Here is a 22,377-nt window from a genome sequence, read left to right as displayed (position 1 = left end):
TTTTGTGAATTCGTTATTATCAGATGTGATCCAACTCTATTAGTTTTGAGATATTAACCTGTTTCACTAATTTATGAATTATTGTTATTATAATTAAGTGATAAAGCATTACGGGTCATACAATGCTTCTACCATTCTGGAAAAATGCCTTTTTTAAGAGGACTTTTTATCTCTTCATTAAAAACCATAGTTTTCAAGAGAGGATAGTGTAAATTCCTCTTCATTAAATACCACATTATTTACAAAATGACTGTATATCCCTATTGATTAAAAACCACAGTATATACAACAGAATTGTATGTACTCCTCTTCATTAACAATCACAGTATATACAAGAAGATTGTATATACTCTTCATTAACAATCACAGTATTTACAAGAAGATTGTATATACTCTTCATTAACAATCACAGTATATACAAGAAGATTGTATATACTCTTCATTAACAATCACAGTATATACAAGAAGATTGTATATACTCTTCATTAACAATCACAGTATATACAAGAAGATTGTATATACTCTTCATTAACAATCACAGTATATACAAGAAGATTGTATATACTCTTCATTAACAATCACAGTATATACAAGAAGATTGTATATACTCTTCATTAACAATCACAGTATATACAAGAAGATTGTATATACTCTTCATTAACAATCACAGTATATACAAGAAGATTGTATATACTCTTCATTAACAATCACAGTATATACAAGAAGATTGTATATACTCTTCATTAACAATCACAGTATATACAAGAAGATTGTATATACTCTTCATTAACAATCACAGTATATACAAGAAGATTGTATATACTCTTCATTAACAATCACAGTATATACAAGAAGATTGTATATACTCTTCATTAACAATCACAGTATATACAAGAAGATTCTATATACTCTTCATTAACAATCACAGTATATACAAGAAGATTGTATATACTCTTCATTAACAATCACAGTATATACAAGAAGATTGTATATACTCTTCATTAACAATCACAGTATATACAAGAAGATTGTATACACTCTTCATTAACAATCACAGTATATACAAGAAGATTGTATACACTCTTCATTAACAATCACAGTATATACAAGAAGATTGTATATACTCTTCATTAACAATCACAGTATATACAAGAAGATTGTATATACTCTTCATTAACAATCACAGTATATACAAGAAGATTGTATATACTCTTCATTAACAATCACAGTATATACAAGAAGATTGTATATACTCTTCATTAACAATCACAGTATATACAAGAAGATTGTATATACTCTTCATTAACAATCACAGTATATACAAGAAGATTGTATATACTCTTCATTAACAATCACAGTATATACAAGAAGATTGTATATACTCTTCATTAACAATCACAGTATATACAAGAAGATTGTATATACTCTTCATTAACAATCACAGTATATACAAGAAGATTGTATATACTCTTCATTAACAATCACAGTATATACAAGAAGATTGTATATACTCTTCATTAACAATCACAGTATTTACAAGAAGATTGTATATACTCTTCATTAACAATCACAGTATTTACAAGAAGATTGTATATACTCTTCATTAACAATCACAGTATATACAAGAAGATTGTATATACTCTTCATTAACAATCACAGTATTTACAAGAAGATTGTATATACTCTTCATTAACAATCACAGTATTTACAAGAGGATTATATATATTCGTGACTTTTGTTAACTGACTGATATAAAATTTACGAATTGGATTTTTTTCTTTTACGATTTTATTAGAATAATGAAAAATAATTATATTGTTTGAGCACTAATTTTCTGTTTATTTTAGCCAACACGCTGTTGTAAATAAATTTATTAAATTTATCATATTAGTTATTACTGAAAAAAACTGAAAAAAAATATATTGTATGCTGGTAATTTTGTGAAGTTATTAACTCACAAACAAGTAATTGTTAATGACAATAATATCGTGATTTCAGACTTTAATTTCTTTTTCTATTTTATTTTACAAGAATATTTTTCCTTATTTCTATTATTTGTCCTACCGAAAATGATGGAGATATTACAGTGAAAGTAATGGTTGGAGATATTACAGTGAAAGTAATGGTTGGAGATATTATAGTGAAAGTAATGGTTGGAGATATTACAGTGAAAGTAATGGTTGGAGATATTATAGTGAAAGTAATGGTTGGAGATATTACAGTGAAAGTAATGGTTGGAGATATTATAGTGAAAGTAATGGTTGGAGATATTACAGTGAAAGTAATGGTTGGAGATATTATAGTGAAAGTAATGGTTGGAGATATTACAGTGAAAGTAATGGTTGGAGATATTATAGTGAAAGTAATGGTTGGAGATATTACAGTGAAAGTAATGGTTGGAGATATTATAGTGAAAGTAATGGTTGGAGATATTACAGTGAAAGTAATGGTTGGAGATATTACAGTGAAAGTAATGGTTGGAGATATTACAGTGAAAGTATTGGTTGGAGATATTACAGTGAAAGTAATGGTTGGAGATATTACAGTGAAAGTAATGGTTGGAGATATTACAATGAAAGTAATGGTTGGAGATATTACAGTGAAAGTATTGGTTGGAGATATTACAGTGAAAGTATTGGTTGGAGATATTACAGTGAAAGTAATGGTTGGAGATATTACAGTGAAAGTAATGGTTGGAGATATTACAGTGAAAGTAATGGTTGGAGATATTACAGTGAAAGTAATGGTTGGAGATATTAAAGCGAAAGTAATGGTTGGAGATATTACAGTGAAAGTAATGGTTGGAGATATTACAGTGAAAGTAATGTTTGGAGATATTACAGCGAAAGTAATGGTTGGAGATATTACAGTGAAAGTAATGGTTGGAGATATTACAGTGAAAGTAATGGTTGGAGATATTACAGTGAAAGTAATGGTTGGAGATATTACAGTGAAAGTAATGGTTGGAGATATTACAGTGAAAGTAATGGTTGGAGATATTACAGTGAAAGTAATGGTTGGAGATATTACAGTGAAAGTAATGGTTGGAGACATTACAGTGAAAGTAATGGTTGGAGATATTACAGTGAAAGTAATGGTTGGAGATATTACAGCGAAAGTAATGGTTGGAGATATTACAGTGAAAGTAATGGTTGGAGATATTACAGTGAAAGTAATGGTTGGAGATATTACAGTGAAAGTAATGGTTGGAGATATTACAGTGAAAGTAATGGTTGGAGATATTACAGTGAAAGTAATGGTTGGAGATATTACAGTGAAAGTAATGGTTGGAGATATTACAGCGAAAGTAATGGTTGGAGATATTACAGTGAAAGTAATGGTTGGAGATATTACAGCGAAAGTAATGGTTGGAGATATTACAGTGAAAGTAATGGTTGGTATTACATTCGCTGCCTGACCACGGTGGAGTGAGGTTGTCTCGGCACCCCTCTGCTGTCTTCAGGCGAGCTACCTTAGTTCAGCAACAACCATTGAGTAGTGAGGACGTGCGCTGCTCATTGGGATATCAACATGGCGGAACATACAGTACGGAGAGTGAATACTATCTGCATAGAGCTGGTTCGTGGTACGTTAAGTGGAGATACGATGAACGTCCTTCTCCCTAACATCATCAGGGATACATATGGTATTCCCAACGAGGAATTGTATGGCGTCGCCCTTAATGGTTTAACAAGAATCTTTGTGAAATTTCTACGAGTCGATTACTACACAAGAATTGTCGAGCATTACCAGGAACAACGCATGAGTGTGAATTCAACGATGGATGTTGTGTTACATGACGTCTCTAAGTACTTCACATGGGTGAAGGTACGGAATGTACCCTTCGAGGCTACGGCTTATGGCCTGCAGGAGTTTTTTCGAAGTTATGGGACAGTGCATTCTGCAACAATGGGGGTGTGGAGGGATGGTCCATATGAAGGAATGCCGGAAGGTTCTTACACCCTTAAAATGACCTTAACAAGGCCTATACCATCCTATGTTACGATGATCGGTTGTAGAACACAGGTTTATGTGTACTATGCTGGGCAAAGGAAAACATGTCGTCTATGTAGCTCTTATGAGCACATGGCAGCCCAGTGTCCTAGGAGGCGGGCTTCTCGAATTCTCGACACTCCAATTGTGATTCAACAGTCGTGTAATTTGGTGCCTGGCTCTGATGCCTCGGGAGGCCGGAGGAATGACCTCTGGAGCGAAGAGGTCGACCGGGAGGTGGCGGCGGCGGAGACATGTGTCACTCTCCCAGGGGCGTCGGGGGAGTTGAAGGTGACATCTGAGGAGACTTTCGTCCAGGAAGCTTCAACCCAGGATGGGTTATTGGCAGATGTGATCAAGGATTTTTTGGATGAGGAGGAACCCTGTGCAAAAGGTGTCCTCAGTTCATGTGAAGCTGGAACTTTGGAGGGACAACAAATTGTTGAGGAAGACTTGAGTAAGATTGGGCGGGAGCATGTGGTGGCCGTGGAGGTACACCAGGAGGAATTGTCTGAGGGTGATATGTGTGTAAGTGTGAGTTCTAGGAAACGAACTGCGGCATCAGAGATAGATGAGGTCATTACCCCAGGGCAGAGGCCGGGGAAGAAGTCATGGGCAGCGGTTGTGGAGCCGAGGACACATAGTGGTAGAGGTGTGCCTGAGTTGCAAATTGGGAAAGGGAGGGGGGAAGTGATTGCACAGGAAAACTCGAGTGGCAAAGGAACACGTAATATGAAAAGTGCAGTGGGTAAATCCCAGAGGCATAGGGGAAAGCCGCCCCTTCTGTAATTTTCAGATGTGTCACGCTTAATGTTAATGGACTTAAGACTGAGGTCAAGAAAGTTTGGTTGGAGTGGTTTTTAAGGCGGTTTGATGTTGACATATGCTTTTTGCAAGAGCATAATCACAGGGCTGGTAGTGTGTTGAGGGTGAAAGGATATCGGATGTATGTAACCAGTGGTTTGCAATTGAAAGGTGGGGTAGCAGTTGCGGTAAAGGAGACCAGCCCCTTGCGTGTCATCGGTTGGGAAGAGGGGGGGGGGGGGTGGGAGGATCGTGAGGGTGGATGGCGTCTGGGGTGAGAGTCGAGTTAGTTTCGTGGGAGTTTACATGCCAGCAACTAGTAATATCAGGGTAAAAGTAGATTTTGTCAGAGAGGTATTGCTGTATCACTTGAGAGGTTTGCCTGCTATAACAGTAATAGGAGGTGATTGGAATTGTGTGATTAGGAGTGGTGATGTCGAACCGAGAGGGGCGGGTTGTGTGCTGAGTGTGCTGAGGGATGTATTGCGAGATATTGGGGTTGTTGATGTGGTGGGGAGGGGGGGTTACCTAGTGGAGCATACGTTCGTCCGTAGGGGATATGAAGCGCGATTAGACAGAATTTATATTAAGCAGGGTATAGATGTTGTGAGGGTGCAAACCTTCGATGTGGGGTTTTCTGATCACAGAGCGGTAATAGCAGATTTGATGTGGGATGGAGTGGTGCGTATTTATTCTGGGTACTGGAAATTAAATGTAAGGCTTCTTAAGGAGGAGGGGGAGGGGCCTTTTTTCAGTGATTGGTGGTTGCCTTTTTGGGAGGCTAGGAACAGGGAGATAGATCTGTTAGATTGGTGGGAAATGCAGGCAAAACCTGGAATAGCGAATTTTTTTAAGGCTAGGGGACGAGAGGAGGCGAGGTGGCGTTTTGGGTTGCAAAATTATCTGGAGGGACAGTTGCAAGATTGTTATGTTGGGGGAGGTGGTAGGAGGGATGATATGGACAGACTGCGGAGTAGAATAGCTGAATTACACAATGATAGGTTTGATGCAATTAGGGTTAGGGCGGGGTTAGAGGATGTTTTGTGGGGTGATAAACCGTCTGGGTATGTTTTACGTAAATTTCGGGACCGACAGAGTGTAACCACCATTCTACAATTGGAGACAAGCCCTGGGGTGGGAGGGTATCCAGTGGGTCGAGTCCTATCCAATACGGAAAGTATGAGTCTCTATGCTGATAGTTGGTTTAGAGAGAAATGGAGTTGGAGGGAGGGGGGTTCCTGGGAGGGTTTTTTTGAAGGGGGGTTCCATAGCGTTTTAAGTGAGCAGGATAGAGTGGGGTTGGAGGTTGGTATAAGTGAGGTTGAGGTGGAAGAGGCAGTTTTCGGGATGAGTACCGGGAAAACACCAGGGATAGACGGTATACCAAATGATTTTTATAGAGCACATTGGGGGTGTATTAGGCAGTGTTTTGTTAGGCTATTGGACCATATGTTAACTAGTGGGAAGTTGGGCATATCGCAAAGTACGGGTGTCATAGTTTTGGTGCCAAAGAAGGGGGGGGGGTAGAGAGTTGAGTGCTTACCGTGCAATATCTTTGATGTGCGCTGATTACAAGGTTTTTGCGAAAATTTTGGGTAATAGACTGAAGAAGGTCATGGGGTCGGTGATACATGGGGGACAGTTTGGTATCCCGGGGAGGAGTATGCGGGTAGGTCATGGTCGTATTCGGGATTTCCTTGAGGGTAGTAATAAGGGAGGTATTCTAGGTCTGGATTGGGAGAAAGCTTATGATTATGTGGATAGGGAATTTTTGATTGAGAGTATGGTGAGAATGGGTTTTGGAGGGAGGGTGGTTGGATGGGTGAGGACTTTGTATGAGAATGCATCAATGAGAGTACAGGTAAATGGGAGGTTGGGTAGTTCAGTAAGCATGGGAAGGGGTTTAAGGCAGGGGTGTCCACTCTCCCAAATACTCTTTGCATGTATGCAGAACCCTTTCTATGTTCTGGTTGATGGTGGGATGGGAAGGTTGGGGGAGAGTGGAGGATATTGTGGGAATATTGTTGGTTATGTAGATGATACAACTGTTTTACTTAATGAGATTGAAGATTTAAGAAAAGTGGGAAGGGTAATTGAGATTTTTGGGAATGCTACTGGGATGAGAGTTAATAAGCAGAAATCACGGTTGTTGGAGGTAGGCGCTTGGGTAGGAGGGACCTTGGGGGAGGAGTTTGGTTGGATAACTGTAGATAGGCTAAAGATTTGTGGGATTTTGTTTTTGGCAGATGCACAGGAGAGCAGGAGGGTTAATTCAGAAATGGTAATGGACAGAGCTTTGAGTAGGCTGAGGGGTCTAAGGGCCGGGGATGTAACCTTGCATCAAAGGGTTGTGGTGGTAAATACGCTGATTTATAGTAAGGTGTGGGGAGTGGCGGAAATTTACCCATTAAGAAGTCAGGATATTATGGAAATGCAAAGAAGGGTCTTAAGGTATGTGTGGGGCTATGGGAGGGCGTGGTTGGGCAAAGATGTAGTAATGACTGCGGTAAGGCAGGGAGGACTGGGATTGATTGCATTAGGGTCTAGGGTGAAGGCGCTATATGTGAAGCAGAGGTATATTCGGGCAGCGGGGGAAAGGGGTCTTCGGGTGGGGGAGGTGATGGGGGATATCCGCAAATGGTGGGGTGGCAGGGACTTAGTGGAGTGTGAAGACATGTTGCGGTTTATGTTAAAGGTATGCAATGTTAAAAAACTCAAGGTAAAACGGTTAGTGGGTGTGGGCCGTCGTCAGGAATTAATGCAAGGGATGGCAGTGTATCCCACATATGATTGGAGAGTGATATGGGTGGAATTTAGTAAATTAAGAATACCGGCAAGAGCGAGGGAATTAGTATATAGATTTCTTATGGGGACGTTAGCATCGAAAGAGGTGCTAAGACGAATGGGTTTTGTGAAAGAGGCGTCATGCGCTTTTTGTGGGGAAGTTGAAACGGCTTTTCATGTAGTATATTTCTGTTCTGCATTGGAGGTGGTAAGATTGTGGTTGAAGAGGGTTTTCTTTTTATTGGGGGGGGGAAAGATATCACCCCTTAGGGCTTTAATGTTAGATATGGAAGGGGTACCCAAAGAGGTGGGAAGGGCTATCAGATATGTAATAGTTGATTACTTGTATGTTTCTTGGGGGATGAGGGAGGTGGAGGGGAACATTAGGATAAAAGCGCTGGCGGCGAGTTTTTATAGGACAGCATGTAGGAACAAACAATTATATGGGGGAAGGTGGGTAATTAGTTTTCCGGAGGGATATCGTGGACTTACTGTTGAACGTTTACTCCGTTTGAGTATGGGGTGAGAGGCAAGGGGTTGGTCTCTTCAGTGGTGCGCCCTCTTGGTGTGATTGGAAGCCTGGTGAGGTATGGTTGATTGGTTTGCACGGTGGTTGATGTGGGTAAAGTTTATTGTAGGAGTATGTAGACCTTATGAATTTTTGTAAAATCACAGAGTCAAAAGTTATGTGATTTTCGGTTTTTTCCCTTATTGTTATAAGAATCATTTTATATAGGAGGTTTATATTTATATGTAAAATGTGAGGTTATGTCTTATATATTTTTAATCTGAAGATAGATTTAGCCTTGTCATACACCTCTTTTTTTATTATTGTATTGAATATGTACATTATGCACTATGTACGAAAATATATAAGTATTTGATGGGGTTTATATATCCCCTTATTTTGTATGGAAGGTCCTATTATATATTGTGTTAATCAGTAACATTAACTTTGTGTATGAGTAGGGTGTTTGGGGGAACCAATGTCTTTGGTATAGTTCTATCATAAATTGTAATATTTAGTTTATTTGCAGACAAGTCATTTAGCGATTTATTTCTATGTATGATTTAGTTGGTTCTTATGAATAAGTGCACATACACGTATGTGTATATGCATGCGTATATGTATACATATATGACTGCAGGACTCGTTCCTACATGTCTTATAATGACCCTGACTGTTTTTGTTTGGAAGTCTGCTGGGTTGGGTTATTTTAGTAGAAATTGTTTTCAATGGCCATTCATTAGGGAAATTAATGTATGTTATTTAGAATGGGGACTGTACATACGGGGGGAGGGGGGGGGTAGAAGTGTCAGCTGTGTCGGCACTGGCAATGATGAGTATTGTAAAGGAGGGTTTGAAGGTTATGTGGATTAATAATATATAAATAACAAAGTGGAAAAAATAATGCAGATTGTAGGTTTGGGTTTTCCTTGGTTATAATAATAATGATGAATATTGTTATGTTATCTTGTGTAATCTTACTTAACATAGTTACATTGGATGTAATGTATATGACAATGGGAGTTGATAATATCTATTTTGAGTAAGAACTGATAATGTGTTCTTTTATTCACCATATTTAATGTATTGTGGTGAAAGACCTGTTTTAAACGGACTAAAAGAGACTCTGTGAAGAACTTGTCGTTGGGTTGTCAAAAAAAAAACGGCTACAATTTCTACAACCCGCGGTGTCAACAACATCGGACATCCCAATCTAACTGTATATATTAGCGCTGAATTCAGATATTATTTTTATATTTCATTTTTCATTTCTCTTTCAAGTAGGACAAAAATTCATATTTTTTTTATATTTTCATTTCTAAATAATAAAGTGTTTATATTTGACTGTCATTATTCTTTTTTTATTCATTAATTTTCCTGAGGAGGAGCCAACCTTGGTAATACTTACTGAAGTTGTTACAGGGCTGAGTAAGTCTTCACATACCGTGAAAGTAATGGTTGGAGATATTACAGTAAAAGTAATGGTTGGAGATATTACAGTGAAAGTAATGGTTGGAGATATTACAGTGAAAGTAATGGTTGGAGATATTACAGTGAAAGTAATGGTTGGAGATATTACAGTGAAAGTAATGGTTGGAGATATTACAGTAAAAGTAATGGTTGGAGATATTACAGTGAAAGTAATGGTTGGAGATATTACAGTGAAAGTAATGGTTGGAGATATTACAGTGAAAGTAATGGTTGGAGATATTACAGTAAAAGTAATGGTTGGAGATATTACAGTAAAAGTAATGGTTGGAGATATTACAGTGAAAGTAATGGTTGGAGATATTACAGTAAAAGTAATGGTTGGAGATATTACAGTGAAAGTAATGGTTGGAGATATTACAGTGAAAGTAATGGTTGGAGATATTACAGTAAAAGTAATGGTTGGAGATATTACAGTGGAGATATTACAGTGAAAATAATGGTTGGAGATATTACAGTAAAAGTAATGGTTGGAGATATTACAGTAAAAGTAATGGTTGGAGATATTACAGTGGAGATATTACAGTGAAAATAATGGTTGGAGATATTACAGTTTAAGTAATGGTTGGAGATATTACAGTGAAAGTAATGGTTGGATATATTACAGTGTAAGTAATGGTTGGAAATGTTTCAGTGAAAGTAATGGTTGGAGATATTACAGCGTAAGTAATGGTTGGAGATATTACAGGGAAAGTAATGGTTGGAGATATTACAGTGAAAGTAATGGTTGGAGATATTACAGGGAAAGTAATGGTTGGAGATATTACAGTGAAAGTAATGGTTGGAGATATTACAGTGGAAGTAATGGATGGAGATATTACAGTGTATAAAACAGCAATAGTATTTCCTTCAGGGTAAGTAACATATGTTACTCTTACACCAAACTCATTGTTCCTTCACTCCGTCTTAACTCATTTAATAATCTAAATATTGTACTCAGTCATTTTCCCTATATTAAATATACTGTCTTTTTTACTCTCTGCAGGTGGCGTGCTATCGAGTACTCTTACTGTGAGTGCTCTTGCTGTCGAGTACTCTTACTGTGAGTGCTCTTGCTGTCGAGTACTCTTACTGTGAGTGCTCTTGCTATCGAGTACTCTTACTGTGAGTGCTATTGCTATCGAGTACTCTTACTGTGAGTGCTCTTGCTATCGAGTACTCTTACTGTGATTGCTCTTGTTATCTAGTGCTCTTGTGTGCCATCAAGAAACTCATCTCCACCAAGAATTCTTGTTAACTAAGGTATGTATTTATGAAAACCCAACAAAAGTGTAACGAACGCTTGTCGATGCTCAACAATAGTCCAGATGGAGACAGAAACTCGAAAGATGAATTGGTCGGAATGTTTACATAATCTCAATGTCAGTTGAGCCTTGAAACATTTATAAAATCTCGTCAAACAGCTCTACTTTGCTAGCTGATTTTTTTTTTTTTGAGAATTAGTAGATAATTAACATATAATATTAGAGCAAAATTTGAAAATAGAGAATATAGTCTACATTCAACGTTTAAAATATTGTAAGTTTTTGAAATCATCTGAAAAACTCATTTTGAAATCAAGGAGAAAAAGAATATTATAACACTTTGGATATAATTATCTTATTTTTCCATAGAGTGGACTGGTAAGCTAGTGGAAGGCGTCGATCAGATGACCAAAATCTCCTGACCTGCGTCAGGAAACGCTTGTCATGTTTCCTGTCCAATCTTATATAACTTCAGAAAATGAATTATCGCGTTAATCTCAGTGAGAATGTTGATTAGCAAAATACTGTGTGATATACAATGTGCTGATCAAACTTTATTCACAGTTTATTACGATTGTGTACGATGAGACTAAGAAAGAAAAACTATACACAAACTCATAAATTATCATGTTGTGGGAGCTAAACTAACACTTTGTTTACCTTTGAATATCGAGATTACAATTCTACAAATTACCCGTGAGACATGAGAAAGTAAACTAGTGACACAGTACGTGCAAGAGCTCTCCTCCTGCTGGTTAGAATGGATATCTCTGAGAGATGTACAGTAACATGCTGCAAAGATTGGTTTCACTTACTCTCAAACGTGTGTTTACCACATTCTTCTCATGTGAGCAACCCGAGTGTAGCCTTCCCAAACATCTGCCAACTTCACTCTACTCCTACGACCAGTCAGAGCGGATCCTTCCTATACACCTGCCTGTCTCACTCTACTTCCAGGAGAAATCAAGCCAGAACCTCGTTCCTCAACAAGAACCTCTCACATTATTCTGCTCTGCTGAAACTGCTGCTGCTGATGCTACTTCTTAACCTTGCTGGCGCATCCGAAGTCATCAGAATAGGTAAGACGGTTGTTTGTAATGTATCTTGATACTTTAATCTCTCAACAAATACAGTAAACACCAAACACTCACCATATAATAGCTGGAACAATTCAAAAACAAATCAGTAATACAGCTACTGTTTCCACAACAACTATTGCTATCATTACTAATACTGCTGCTACTGCTGCTGTTGTTCCTGCTGCTGCTGCCGCCGCCGCCGCCGCCATTTTGCCAGATGCAGAAAAGTTACTATTGCTACTGCTACTACTATCTTCTCATATTTTCTGTTTTTTTCCTCGCGCATTCTGACTTGACAATGGTCCGGGATGGATCGAAAAGTCGTCAAAGGTTTTTTCTCCTACGTGCGGGTCATTTATCAACTCTTACAGTACACTGTATAGAGATTCATAGGATGGGAAGAGCACTTGGGTGTAAGTGTTAAGCAAATTTAAATCCCATTTAACCCGCATATCAGACCCTCGTGCCGAGTATTGATAGCATCATTGTCTTAACAAGACAAGAGTCTCACCTATGTTATGGAAGATGTTGAAATTATTTCTGTAACTCTGAGTGTTCTCCTCTGATAATGATATTCTTTATTTCCACAAATAAGAGTACACAAGTAATCTGTGACTGGTTATCATTACTGGCATAATTTCAATCCACATTAAAATTAATTTACAACTTCTGAGCGATTATTTACAATGGTGTGTTTATAATGGTATAGTTGGGGGAATTTTTAATTCCCTGTTATCCCTAAGCCCTGAGAGGGAGAAGGTGGGCGTAAGATGCTGTGAAAGACGTGATGAAATTGAGAGTTTGAGAGGCCAGTAACATGATATATAGGCATATTTGTTTCCCAAACTTACAATCCCTACAACCTTAATTGTTGAATAATTTAACTGTAGTCTTGTAATAAACTTCTATTTAGTCTATCTTATAAATACTTAAGTTAAAGTCAGATGTGTATTAGTTATCTTAGTATATACGATTACTTTTATCTCAGTATGCGCAAATGAGAGCAGTGAGCACCCACTTGTGTCACCCACCAGCATGGGACGACTACCCATGGTGACCAGTCACTGATAGACCTCTGCACAGAGGACAACGAGGTCTTCCAGAATACATCCTTGAGGGAGTGACGGCCACTAACCTTTTCTGGTTACATATCTAGATTTGTACAGTAAAAAACACTAAGAGTCACTAATTATGTTACAAACGTGGAGACACGTACACGTACACGTACCGACAATAGGACTTACCTTGTTCACGAACCCACGTGTAAAAGGTGACTAATATACCTATTTTGCAGTGTTCCTAACAGGAGTTAGGAGTTAGTTGTACAAATTTGTAGCATTTCAATGTATAATACAACAAAATGATCAATATACGAATAAAATCAATGGTTTGTAGTGTAGAAACAGGTAACATAGTCACTAGATGAGTTACTGTGCATTCAAGAGAATGGATTATTCTATGTATTATTCTGTCTACATCATATCAGAATTTATAATATTGTACTCGCTGTTACCAGAATATTTTAACATACATAATGGCTAATTGATGTGTAGAATAGAGGGGTGTGTGTGTCTGACTAAATAATTATCCAGGCAGGTCATTAGTTGAATCCAGTCAAAGACCCTGCCATTCCATCCCTGGATAATCTAAGATTAATTACCTCTATCTACACAGTTTAGTGGGTGGACCTCACACGTGACCACCACTCATTAACATACATATAAATGCGCATTCACTAATATTGGTAATAAAATCTTAAGTGTTATGTAGTGTGTTCCTAACTCCTGTTCAAATTTCTTTGTTTAAATTACTCATTTGTACTTCATATTGTATACTGTTTACTGTAATGTTTATCACTGAATCTATCATTGCTTAGTTAATTTTAAGTTAATTTTAAGCCAGCCCATAATGTTCTGCCTACAAGGGGCTTTTGACATGTACACCCAACTACTATAATTCCTTGTACAATAATGTATCATGTCCAAATAAACTATTATTATTATTATTATTATTATTATTATTATTATTATTATTATAAACAGAGTTACTGTTGATAAATTAGGATTTAACGTAATTTGCTTATTAGAATTTAGGCATGACTAGGGAAGTCCTTTCTAATTAAATTTCTGAATCAGGTGATAGTTTAGTAACCTATAATGTCCATTATTTGCCCGGAGTTCCTATATAGAGTCATTCGTACACATAGTTCCTATATAGAGGCATTCGTACACATAATTCCTATATAGAGTCATTCGTACACATAGTTCCTATATAGAGTCATTCGTACACATAGTTCCTATATAGAGTCATTCGTACACATAGTTCCTATATAGAGTCATTCGTACACATAGTTCCTATATAGAGTCATTCGTACACATAGTTCCTATATAGAGTCATTCGTACACATAGTTCCTATATAGAGTCATTCGTACACATAGTATGTCATAAAAATACTTGTTTTTTGCACTGTGTTTACATTTTCTGTGGAGCTCTACAGGAAGACTCGGAGTGCTGGGTTTTTAAGTTCACTCTAAGTGTCATATATACATAAAATACACAGGTGTGAATGTTTTGAAATGAGAGTAAAAATCAAATTTTTAATAGTGGGGGAGTGTGTTCCGAGGAACTTGATTGGGTAATTACTCTAACAGTAAATTTCTTGTAGGGAACAAAGGATGTTAGGCGGTTCCTTGTTATAGATTCCCAGCACAGGTACCACAGGTAAGGTAAGGATAGACTAGTGAGTGGTACGTAGAGAGTTATGTTGTTTGGGGAACATAGTAATATATTATTAAGCAACAGTTGGGTATCTTTATTTCGAAACGTTTCGCCTACACAGTAGGCTTCTTCAGTCGAGTACAGAAAAGTTGATATAAAAGACATGAAGACTATGTAATCAGTCCACCATTGAAGTTTTAAGGTGGTCAGTCCCTCAGTCTGGAGAAGACTACTGTTCCATAGTCTGAAACAATATGGAGTTATAATTAAGTTGGTAGAATTACCGACAATGTGTAAAGTAAAAGGACACATGTGCAACTAATGTGACATTTTACTGTGGCAACGTTTCGCTCTTCAGGAGCTTTATCAAGCCATTACAAACAATACATGGACACAGAGGGTATATAAAGGCTCAGAGTGAGGTGCAATACTAGTGAGGTACCATTTCGATGTTCACTAGTGGTAGTAGTAGTAGTAGTAGTAGTGACAAAAGTAATACAATATGGTAGAGCAATTAAATCGTACATGAGTAAAAGGATATAAAAGCTATTACTTGGGTAACATAAAAATAGGTTGGACAAATATAGACTGGGAAGAGGCAGCTTGTTTCAGTGTTCACTCTCTGTAATGTGCTTTGTGTAGTATAACAGGAGAGACTATGTGATGGCAGGGTTTACTGTTTTCAGGAGGATTCTTGCTAAGACTTCGGAGATGGTGAAGCTGCCGTTGTTTTGTTTAATTGTATTCGAAACAGCGATCAGTGCTGATTCGAGGCACTTGCGTCTGCGGAAATTAGTTTCTTTGATCACTAATTGGGCGTCTCTGAATTTCATGAGATGATTGGTGGAATTTCGGTGTTGTACACAGGCGTTGTTCAAGTTATCGTTCCTACATGCGTAAATGTGTTCATTGAGGCGGGTGTCGAGGTTTCTTGCTCTACCATATTGTATTACTTTTGTCACTACTACTACTACTACTACTACTACTACTACTACTACTACTACTACTACTACCACTAGTGAACATCGAAATGGTACCTCACTAGTATTGCACCTCACTCAGAGCCTTTATATACCCTCTGTGTCCATGTATTGTTTGTAATGGCTTGATAAGGCTCCTGGAGAGCGAAGTGTTGCCACAATACACAAATAACCCGCACATAAAAGAGAGAAGCTTACGACGACGTTTCGGTCCGACTTGGACCATTGACAAAGTCGGACCGAAACGTCGTCGTAAGCTTCTCTCTTTTATGTGCGGGTTATTTGTGTATCGTTCCAGTCACGGTATTGTGCCTTTTTGTTATTTATTTGTTGCCTCAATAAAATGTCACATTAGTTGCACTTGTGTCCTTTTACTTTAATATGGAGTTGAAGTATGTATGTATGTATAATGTTCGCCAAGACCATAGTCCTGGCACGGGTCTCAATCTTGCGATGACCCGTCTCTGGCTCCCGAGGGAGAAAGGTTTCTACAATGATGCGACATATGCTGTTCAAGCACTCTTCTGGTCAGTTCAACTGGAGCATCTCATAAGTGACAACACCGTATGTACTCCTAACTATGGACACTAGCGAGGAGGAGGATATGTCGTTATCACAGGTAACAGCTTGTCTGGTTCGTTGACTCCATGGTACACTAGTGTGGCTGCAGTCATCACTGGGTCCTCTTCGGGAGGGAATATCACTCCTAGTTGCCTGCAGAGTGTCTCAGTAACTTCGCACTCCAGAAGATAGTGTGTTAGGGGCCGCTGGACAACGTGCTGACAGTACTGGCACATCTCCTCAGCCTTGTCTACCATCATCTTGGCAGTGGGAAAGCCCAAACGAAGTCGATGGATGGCGGTACACTGCGCTCTGGACCATCTTCTATCATATGGAGGGGGTTCTCCCTGAGTCGCTGCTCGGTACCACTGTTGAGATGGGGTATCACCTAAGACCTCCCCCATAAGTTTCATGGCTCTGGCAGCCACCAGTTTGGTCTGTCGTATGCTGATGGGGACAGTAATCCCAACATGTGGATAGTCTGTTGCTGCCTTGGCTGCATCATCTGCCGCCTCATTTCCCCGGATGCCAGCATGGCTGGGGATCCAGTTCAATGTCGATCTGTTACCCTGAACTTCTAAGGCTGTCATTATGCTCAAGATCGATGTGATGAGATGAACATTGTCTTGTGGTTGAGGATGGGAGAGGGCATTGATTGCAGAGGTGGAATCAACATGTATGACAGGTCGGAGTCGATATCGTAGGGCATATGACAATGCCTGCTGAATCGCTACCAGCTCAGCATGAAGGCTCGTGCAGTGTTCAGGGAGTCACCAGCCTTGTGTGACCATTGTGGCACAGTCCAGCTGCTGCTCTCTTCCTGTCAGGGTCGACAGAACCATCTGTGAAATACACTGCACATGTGCCTCCCTCTGCCAGTGCCATGCTTGTCTCAGCATGATTGCTGAGGGTGTCTTGACTGCAGAGACGCTTAGAGAAGGGTAGCTGCATGATGCAAACATCGGCTGGATCTGGGCGCCAGGGAGGTGGTGTATGGTGCCCAGCAACAGGAAGGTCACAACTCATCTCAAGGAGTAGTTGTATAGGCAGCAGCTTCCGCCCAGCAGCACAAAACGAACGAATCCAGGAGTAGTCTATGAAGAGTGTGGGATCTTGTGTCATGGTTGTCAATATCAGTCTCCTTAGTGGGGTACCATGCTGCCGGTGCAGAATCGTGGCTACTTTGCAGGCGTTTATGTATCTTACTCAGTCAGCCAGGGAAGGAAGCAGGGCCTCAGATCTGAGACATACTGTGTTGGTCCAGATGGGAGCCCCAAGCATAGCTCTTTTCGCCTGGTTTTGTACGACCTCCACCCTTTGCCTCCTCTGCGGGAAGAGTTGAATTGAGAGGATGGAGCCTTATATACCGCCAGGAGGTGAGATGTAGGCCACTAGTAGAGGTAAGAATGTGAGGGACGTGACCTCCCATCGACTACATTCTTACCCCTACTAGTGGCCTACATTTTACCTCCTGGCGGTATATAAGGTTGGATCCATTCTGTCACTTCATCACATATTTGGCTTCACCAAAGGACTGGGTACAGCAGAGTATCGTCGTCTACCTCGACCTTGAGAAGGCATTTGAGTTAGCCAGCCCCACAGTAGTTCTAGCAATACTAGCTCGGAAGGGAATCAAAAGACGCCTCCTGGCCTGGATAGAGTCCTACCTTAGGGACAGGCAGGCCTGTGTCAGCTTTCAGGGACACTTCTCTTCCTTTAAAACCCTGGAAAACGGCACACCACAAGGAGATGTGCTCGGTCCTACCCTGTTTAACGTCCTTATGCAGGAACTTGTGAGCCTTCCCTTTCATTGTGGTACGCAGCTCCTCAGCTATGCTGATGATCTTGCAATCGTAGTGAATGGGAAAGGCAATTTAGAGCGACAGGCCCAGAAAGCTTTGGACCTAATTTCACAGTCTTGCAAGAAACTAGGCCTTAACATCTCGGCCGAGAAATCTCTTGCAATGATGTTCATGGGACCAGATCCTGTGAATAGATTACGTATTCAGGATATAGAACTTGAGTGGACAGGCTCCTACCTATACTTGGGAACCTACATTGATAAAAAGCTGACCTTTCAGAAACAGGCCGAGTATGTCAGATACCGTGCTCTACTCAGACTCAACGCCATGAGAGCCATGACGAGGCACCGTGCAGGGGCAAGCAAAGATGTACTTCACTTGTACTATATACAAGCTGTATGCTCGCTCATTGACTACGGTGCACCGGCGTTAGCTCATCTCTTCCCGCAGAGCAGGCAAAGGGTGGAGGTCGTACAAAACCAGGTGATAAGAACCATCTGGACCAACACAGAATGTCTCAGATCTGAGGCCCAGTTTCCTTCCCTGGCTGACTGAGTAAGATACATAAACGCCTGCAAAGTAGCCACGATTCTGCACCGGCAGCAAGGTACCCCACTATGGAGACGGATATTGACAACCATAACACAAGATCCAACTCTCTTCACGGACTACTCCTGGATTCGTTCGTTTTGTGCTGCTGGGCGGAAGCTGCTGCCTATACAACTACTCCTTGAGATGAGTTGTGACCTTCCTATTCCTGGGTATCATCCACCACCTCCCTGGCGCCCAGATCCAGCCGATGTTTGCGTCACGCAATTACCCATCTCTAAGCGTCTCTGCAGTCAAGACACCCTCAGCACTCATGTTGAGACAAACATGGCACTGGCAGAGGGAGGCACATGTGCAGTGTTTTTCACAGATGGTTCTGTCGGCCCTGGCAGGAAGAGAGCAGCAGCTGGACTGTACCACAATGGTCACACACAAGGCTGGTGACTCCCTGACCACTGCACGATCCATCAAGCTGAGCTGGTGGCGATTCAGCAGGCATTGTCATATGCCCTACGACATCGACTCCGACCTGTCATACATGTTGACACCACCTCTGCAATCATTGCCCTCTCTCATCCTCAACCACAGGACAATGTTCACCTCATCACATCAATCCTGAGCATAATGACAGCCTTAGAGGTTCAGGGTAACAGATCGACGTCGAACTGGATCCCCAGCCATGCTGGCGTCCGGGGAAATGAGGCGGCAGATGATGCAGCCAAGGCAGCAACAGACTATCCACATGTTGGGATTACTGTCCCCGTCAGCCTACGACAGACCAAACTGGTGGCTGCCAGAGCCATGAAACTTATGGGGGAGGTCTTAGGTGATACCTCATCTCAACAGTGGTACCGAGCAGCGACTCGGGGAGAACCCCCTCCATATGATTAGAAGCTGGTCCAGAGTGCAGTGTACCGCCATCCATTGGCTTCGTTTGGGCTTTCCCACAGCCAAGATGATGGTAGACAAGGCTGAGGAAGAAATGTGCCAGTACTGCCAGCACATTGTTCAGCGCCCCCTAACACACTATCTTCTGGAGTGCAAAGTTACTGAGACACTCCGCAGGCAAATAACACTGATATCCCCCCCTGAAGAAGACCCAGAGATGACTGCGGCCACACTAGTGTACTATGGAGTCAACGAACCAGACAAGCTGTTGCCCGTGAAAACGACATATCCTCCTCCTCGCTAGTGTCCACAGTCAGGAGTACATATGGTGTTGTCGCTTATGAGATGCACCAGATGAACTGACCAGCAGAGTTTCTGAGCAGCATACGTCGCATCACCTAGAAACCTTTCTCCCTCGGGAGCCAGAGACGGGTCATCGCAAGATTGAGACCCGTGCCAGAACTACGGTCTTAGCGAACATTATACATACATACATACATACATACATACATACATGTCACTTCAACTCCATATTGTTTCAGACTATGAAACAATACTCTTCTAAAGACTGAGAGACTGACCACCTCAAAACTTTAAAGATGATGGACTGATTGCATCGTCTTCACGTCTCTTCTATCAACTTTTCTGTACTCAACTGAAGAAGCCTACTGTGTAGGCGAAACGTTTCGAAATAAAGATACCTAACTGTTGCATATGTGTCTTACCTAACAACCTGTCAGTATTTTATACCATTTTAATATTCAGTATATTAATATTCAATATATTGTTAAATCAGGGAACGGTTGGGGTTTAAACCCATGGCAGTTGAATCACTTAAGCTTAGAGGCCAGTGTGTTAACCACTGGGCCAGGTGGCTCTAGTAAGATTCATACTGCTAGGAGTATTTCCATACAACACAGGGAGGTTATCATGGGCCACCACTGACATTACAAATACAAGATTTTTTGCCGAAGAATCCCTGACCAGCTTAGCCGTTTCTTACACTAGCTACAGCCACCACAGAAGACACAGTAGTTCCTTCTGTGAAACTTCCCTATCAGAAGCCACAACAGCCAGCGGTAAAGTGCTGGATCTGTTAATATCGGTACCATGGATGGAGCCTTCCCCCTTCCCCATCGTCCACCTTTTGTTTACGCGATTATTGGTCGTTCCAGCAGAGCGGGGTTCAATGATAAGGCTTTGGAGGCTTCTTACTTTATTTGCAATGTCGTGGGGTACACAGGCAGCGTGTTAAGTGCCCATGGCTCAGGAGGGCCATGTCTGTGAGGGAGAGAGGAGTAGGCCTTGTTGACTGAGTGAAGGCCACCGGGAGAATGAGGGAGAGGCAGGTCTTGGCATACTGAAGTGGCATAGGCCTATAGGTGGCAGCACGAGCATGGCATGAAATATGAACTCAGCTGGTAGACAGCATAGGCTGCATATTCAGACAATACAGGCTGTCTACATTCGCTCGGCAACGCAAGTAGTATATTCATGACCGAATCGAAACACTGCCCAAGTTGATTGACCCCGTAATCGGGGGGATAATGATTATGGAGAGAATGTGATAATGGGGGACAGTATAGCCTCGCACTGTCAGGGTACTGAGATTAGTATGTTTAATCATCCCCCAATGGTCATGTCCAAATCGAAACACTTCTACCATCGGGGATAAAGACTATGGAAAGAATGTGATAATGAGGGATAGCATTGCCTTGAGCTGACAGGGTACAGAGTTTAGTATGTTTAATCATCCCCCAAGGAGATAGATGTCCTTATTACCGTGTATTACTAAGCAGAAAAGAGAGATATGATCACTTCTGACTCCTGATCACAGGCAGGGATAAAAGCATGGGAATGGCTGTGATAGATGGGAAGGTCAGTACACGGATTCAAGGTGACTGGCGACGACTTAATAATAATTGGGTGGCCTCTCCAAGGGAGAGTGTATTGCCCTCCGCTCTGCTACTCAGTGAAGGTTGTTTCTGGCTACATCGGGGATTATTTGTCTTCCGCTCATATCGTTTTTTATTCTTGCTACTGCTAATTTTCAATTCAAAGTTTATTCTCTATAAAGATTACAATGTTGAATTTACAGAATTTGGTTGTTGTGTGGTTTACATGTAGTTAAATAATGATTACAGAGTGTACCACTAGAACGCCTAGCATGGCTAGGCATTTCGGGCAGACTTAGTTTAATTCTTTATTTTAAAATATTACAAACTATGAGGTAAGTTGGTATTATAGCTAAGTGACTAAATACTAGTTTGTGAGTTTAGCAATGTGAATGCATTTGTTTTGGCACAGTACATAGTTTCAGTATTGGAGTATCATAGGATTCATTATTTTAAGATTGAGATTAATATTTCTGTTTATGGTCAAATGGGTGACTGAGTGTAAGTGTGAACCACCAGGTGGTATTCGTGTAGTTAGTTGATGGGGTGTATCAGGGAGATAAGATGTTTTCTAATGGTAGTTTTGAAGGTGATGAATGTGTCTGCAGTTCTAGAGTTCTCAGGTAGGGTGTTCCAGATTTTAGGGCCTTTGACATACATTGAATTTTTGTAAAGGTTTAGTCGGACACGGGGAATGTCGTAGAGATGTTTGTGTCTGGAGTTATGCCTGTGGGTTCTGTCACAACTATCAAGAAAGCGTTTTAGGTCAAGGTTGATATTGGAGTTTAAGGTCCTGTAGATGTAGATTGCACAGTAGTAAGTGTGGATGTACTGAACAGGGAGTAAGTCTAGATCTATGAAGAGTGGGGGGGGGGGTGTTGCCAGGGATGGGATTTAGTGATTATTCTTACTGCAGCTTTTTGTTGGGTTATTATTGGCTTTAGGTGTATTGCTGCAGTTGATCCCCAAGCACAAATAGCATAGGTGAGGTATGGATAAATAAGTGAGTGGTATAGTGTGAGAAGGGCATTTTGCGGCACGTAGTATCGTATCTTGGAGAGGATCCCAACCGTTTTGGATACTT

At 40.5% G+C, this 22,377-nt stretch overlaps 1 protein-coding gene across 1 annotated transcript in view; it reads left to right on the top strand.

Moving 5' to 3' along the window:
• The first annotated feature begins 11,127 nt into the window (after positions 1–11,127).
• The window catches only part of LOC128693114 (glutamate receptor ionotropic, kainate 2-like), a 769,231-nt gene continuing 757,981 nt past the window's right edge, over positions 11,128–22,377 (top strand). The window contains exon 1 of the mRNA XM_070089531.1: positions 11,128–11,900. Coding sequence (XP_069945632.1) covers positions 11,582–11,900 — 319 coding nt within the window. The 5' untranslated portion in view covers positions 11,128–11,581. The remainder of the gene's footprint in view (positions 11,901–22,377) is intronic.

Source organism: Cherax quadricarinatus, chromosome 28 (assembly GCF_038502225.1).
Source record: "Cherax quadricarinatus isolate ZL_2023a chromosome 28, ASM3850222v1, whole genome shotgun sequence".
NCBI lineage: Eukaryota > Metazoa > Arthropoda > Malacostraca > Decapoda > Parastacidae > Cherax > Cherax quadricarinatus.
This window is presented reverse-complemented; position numbering and strand designations above follow the sequence as displayed.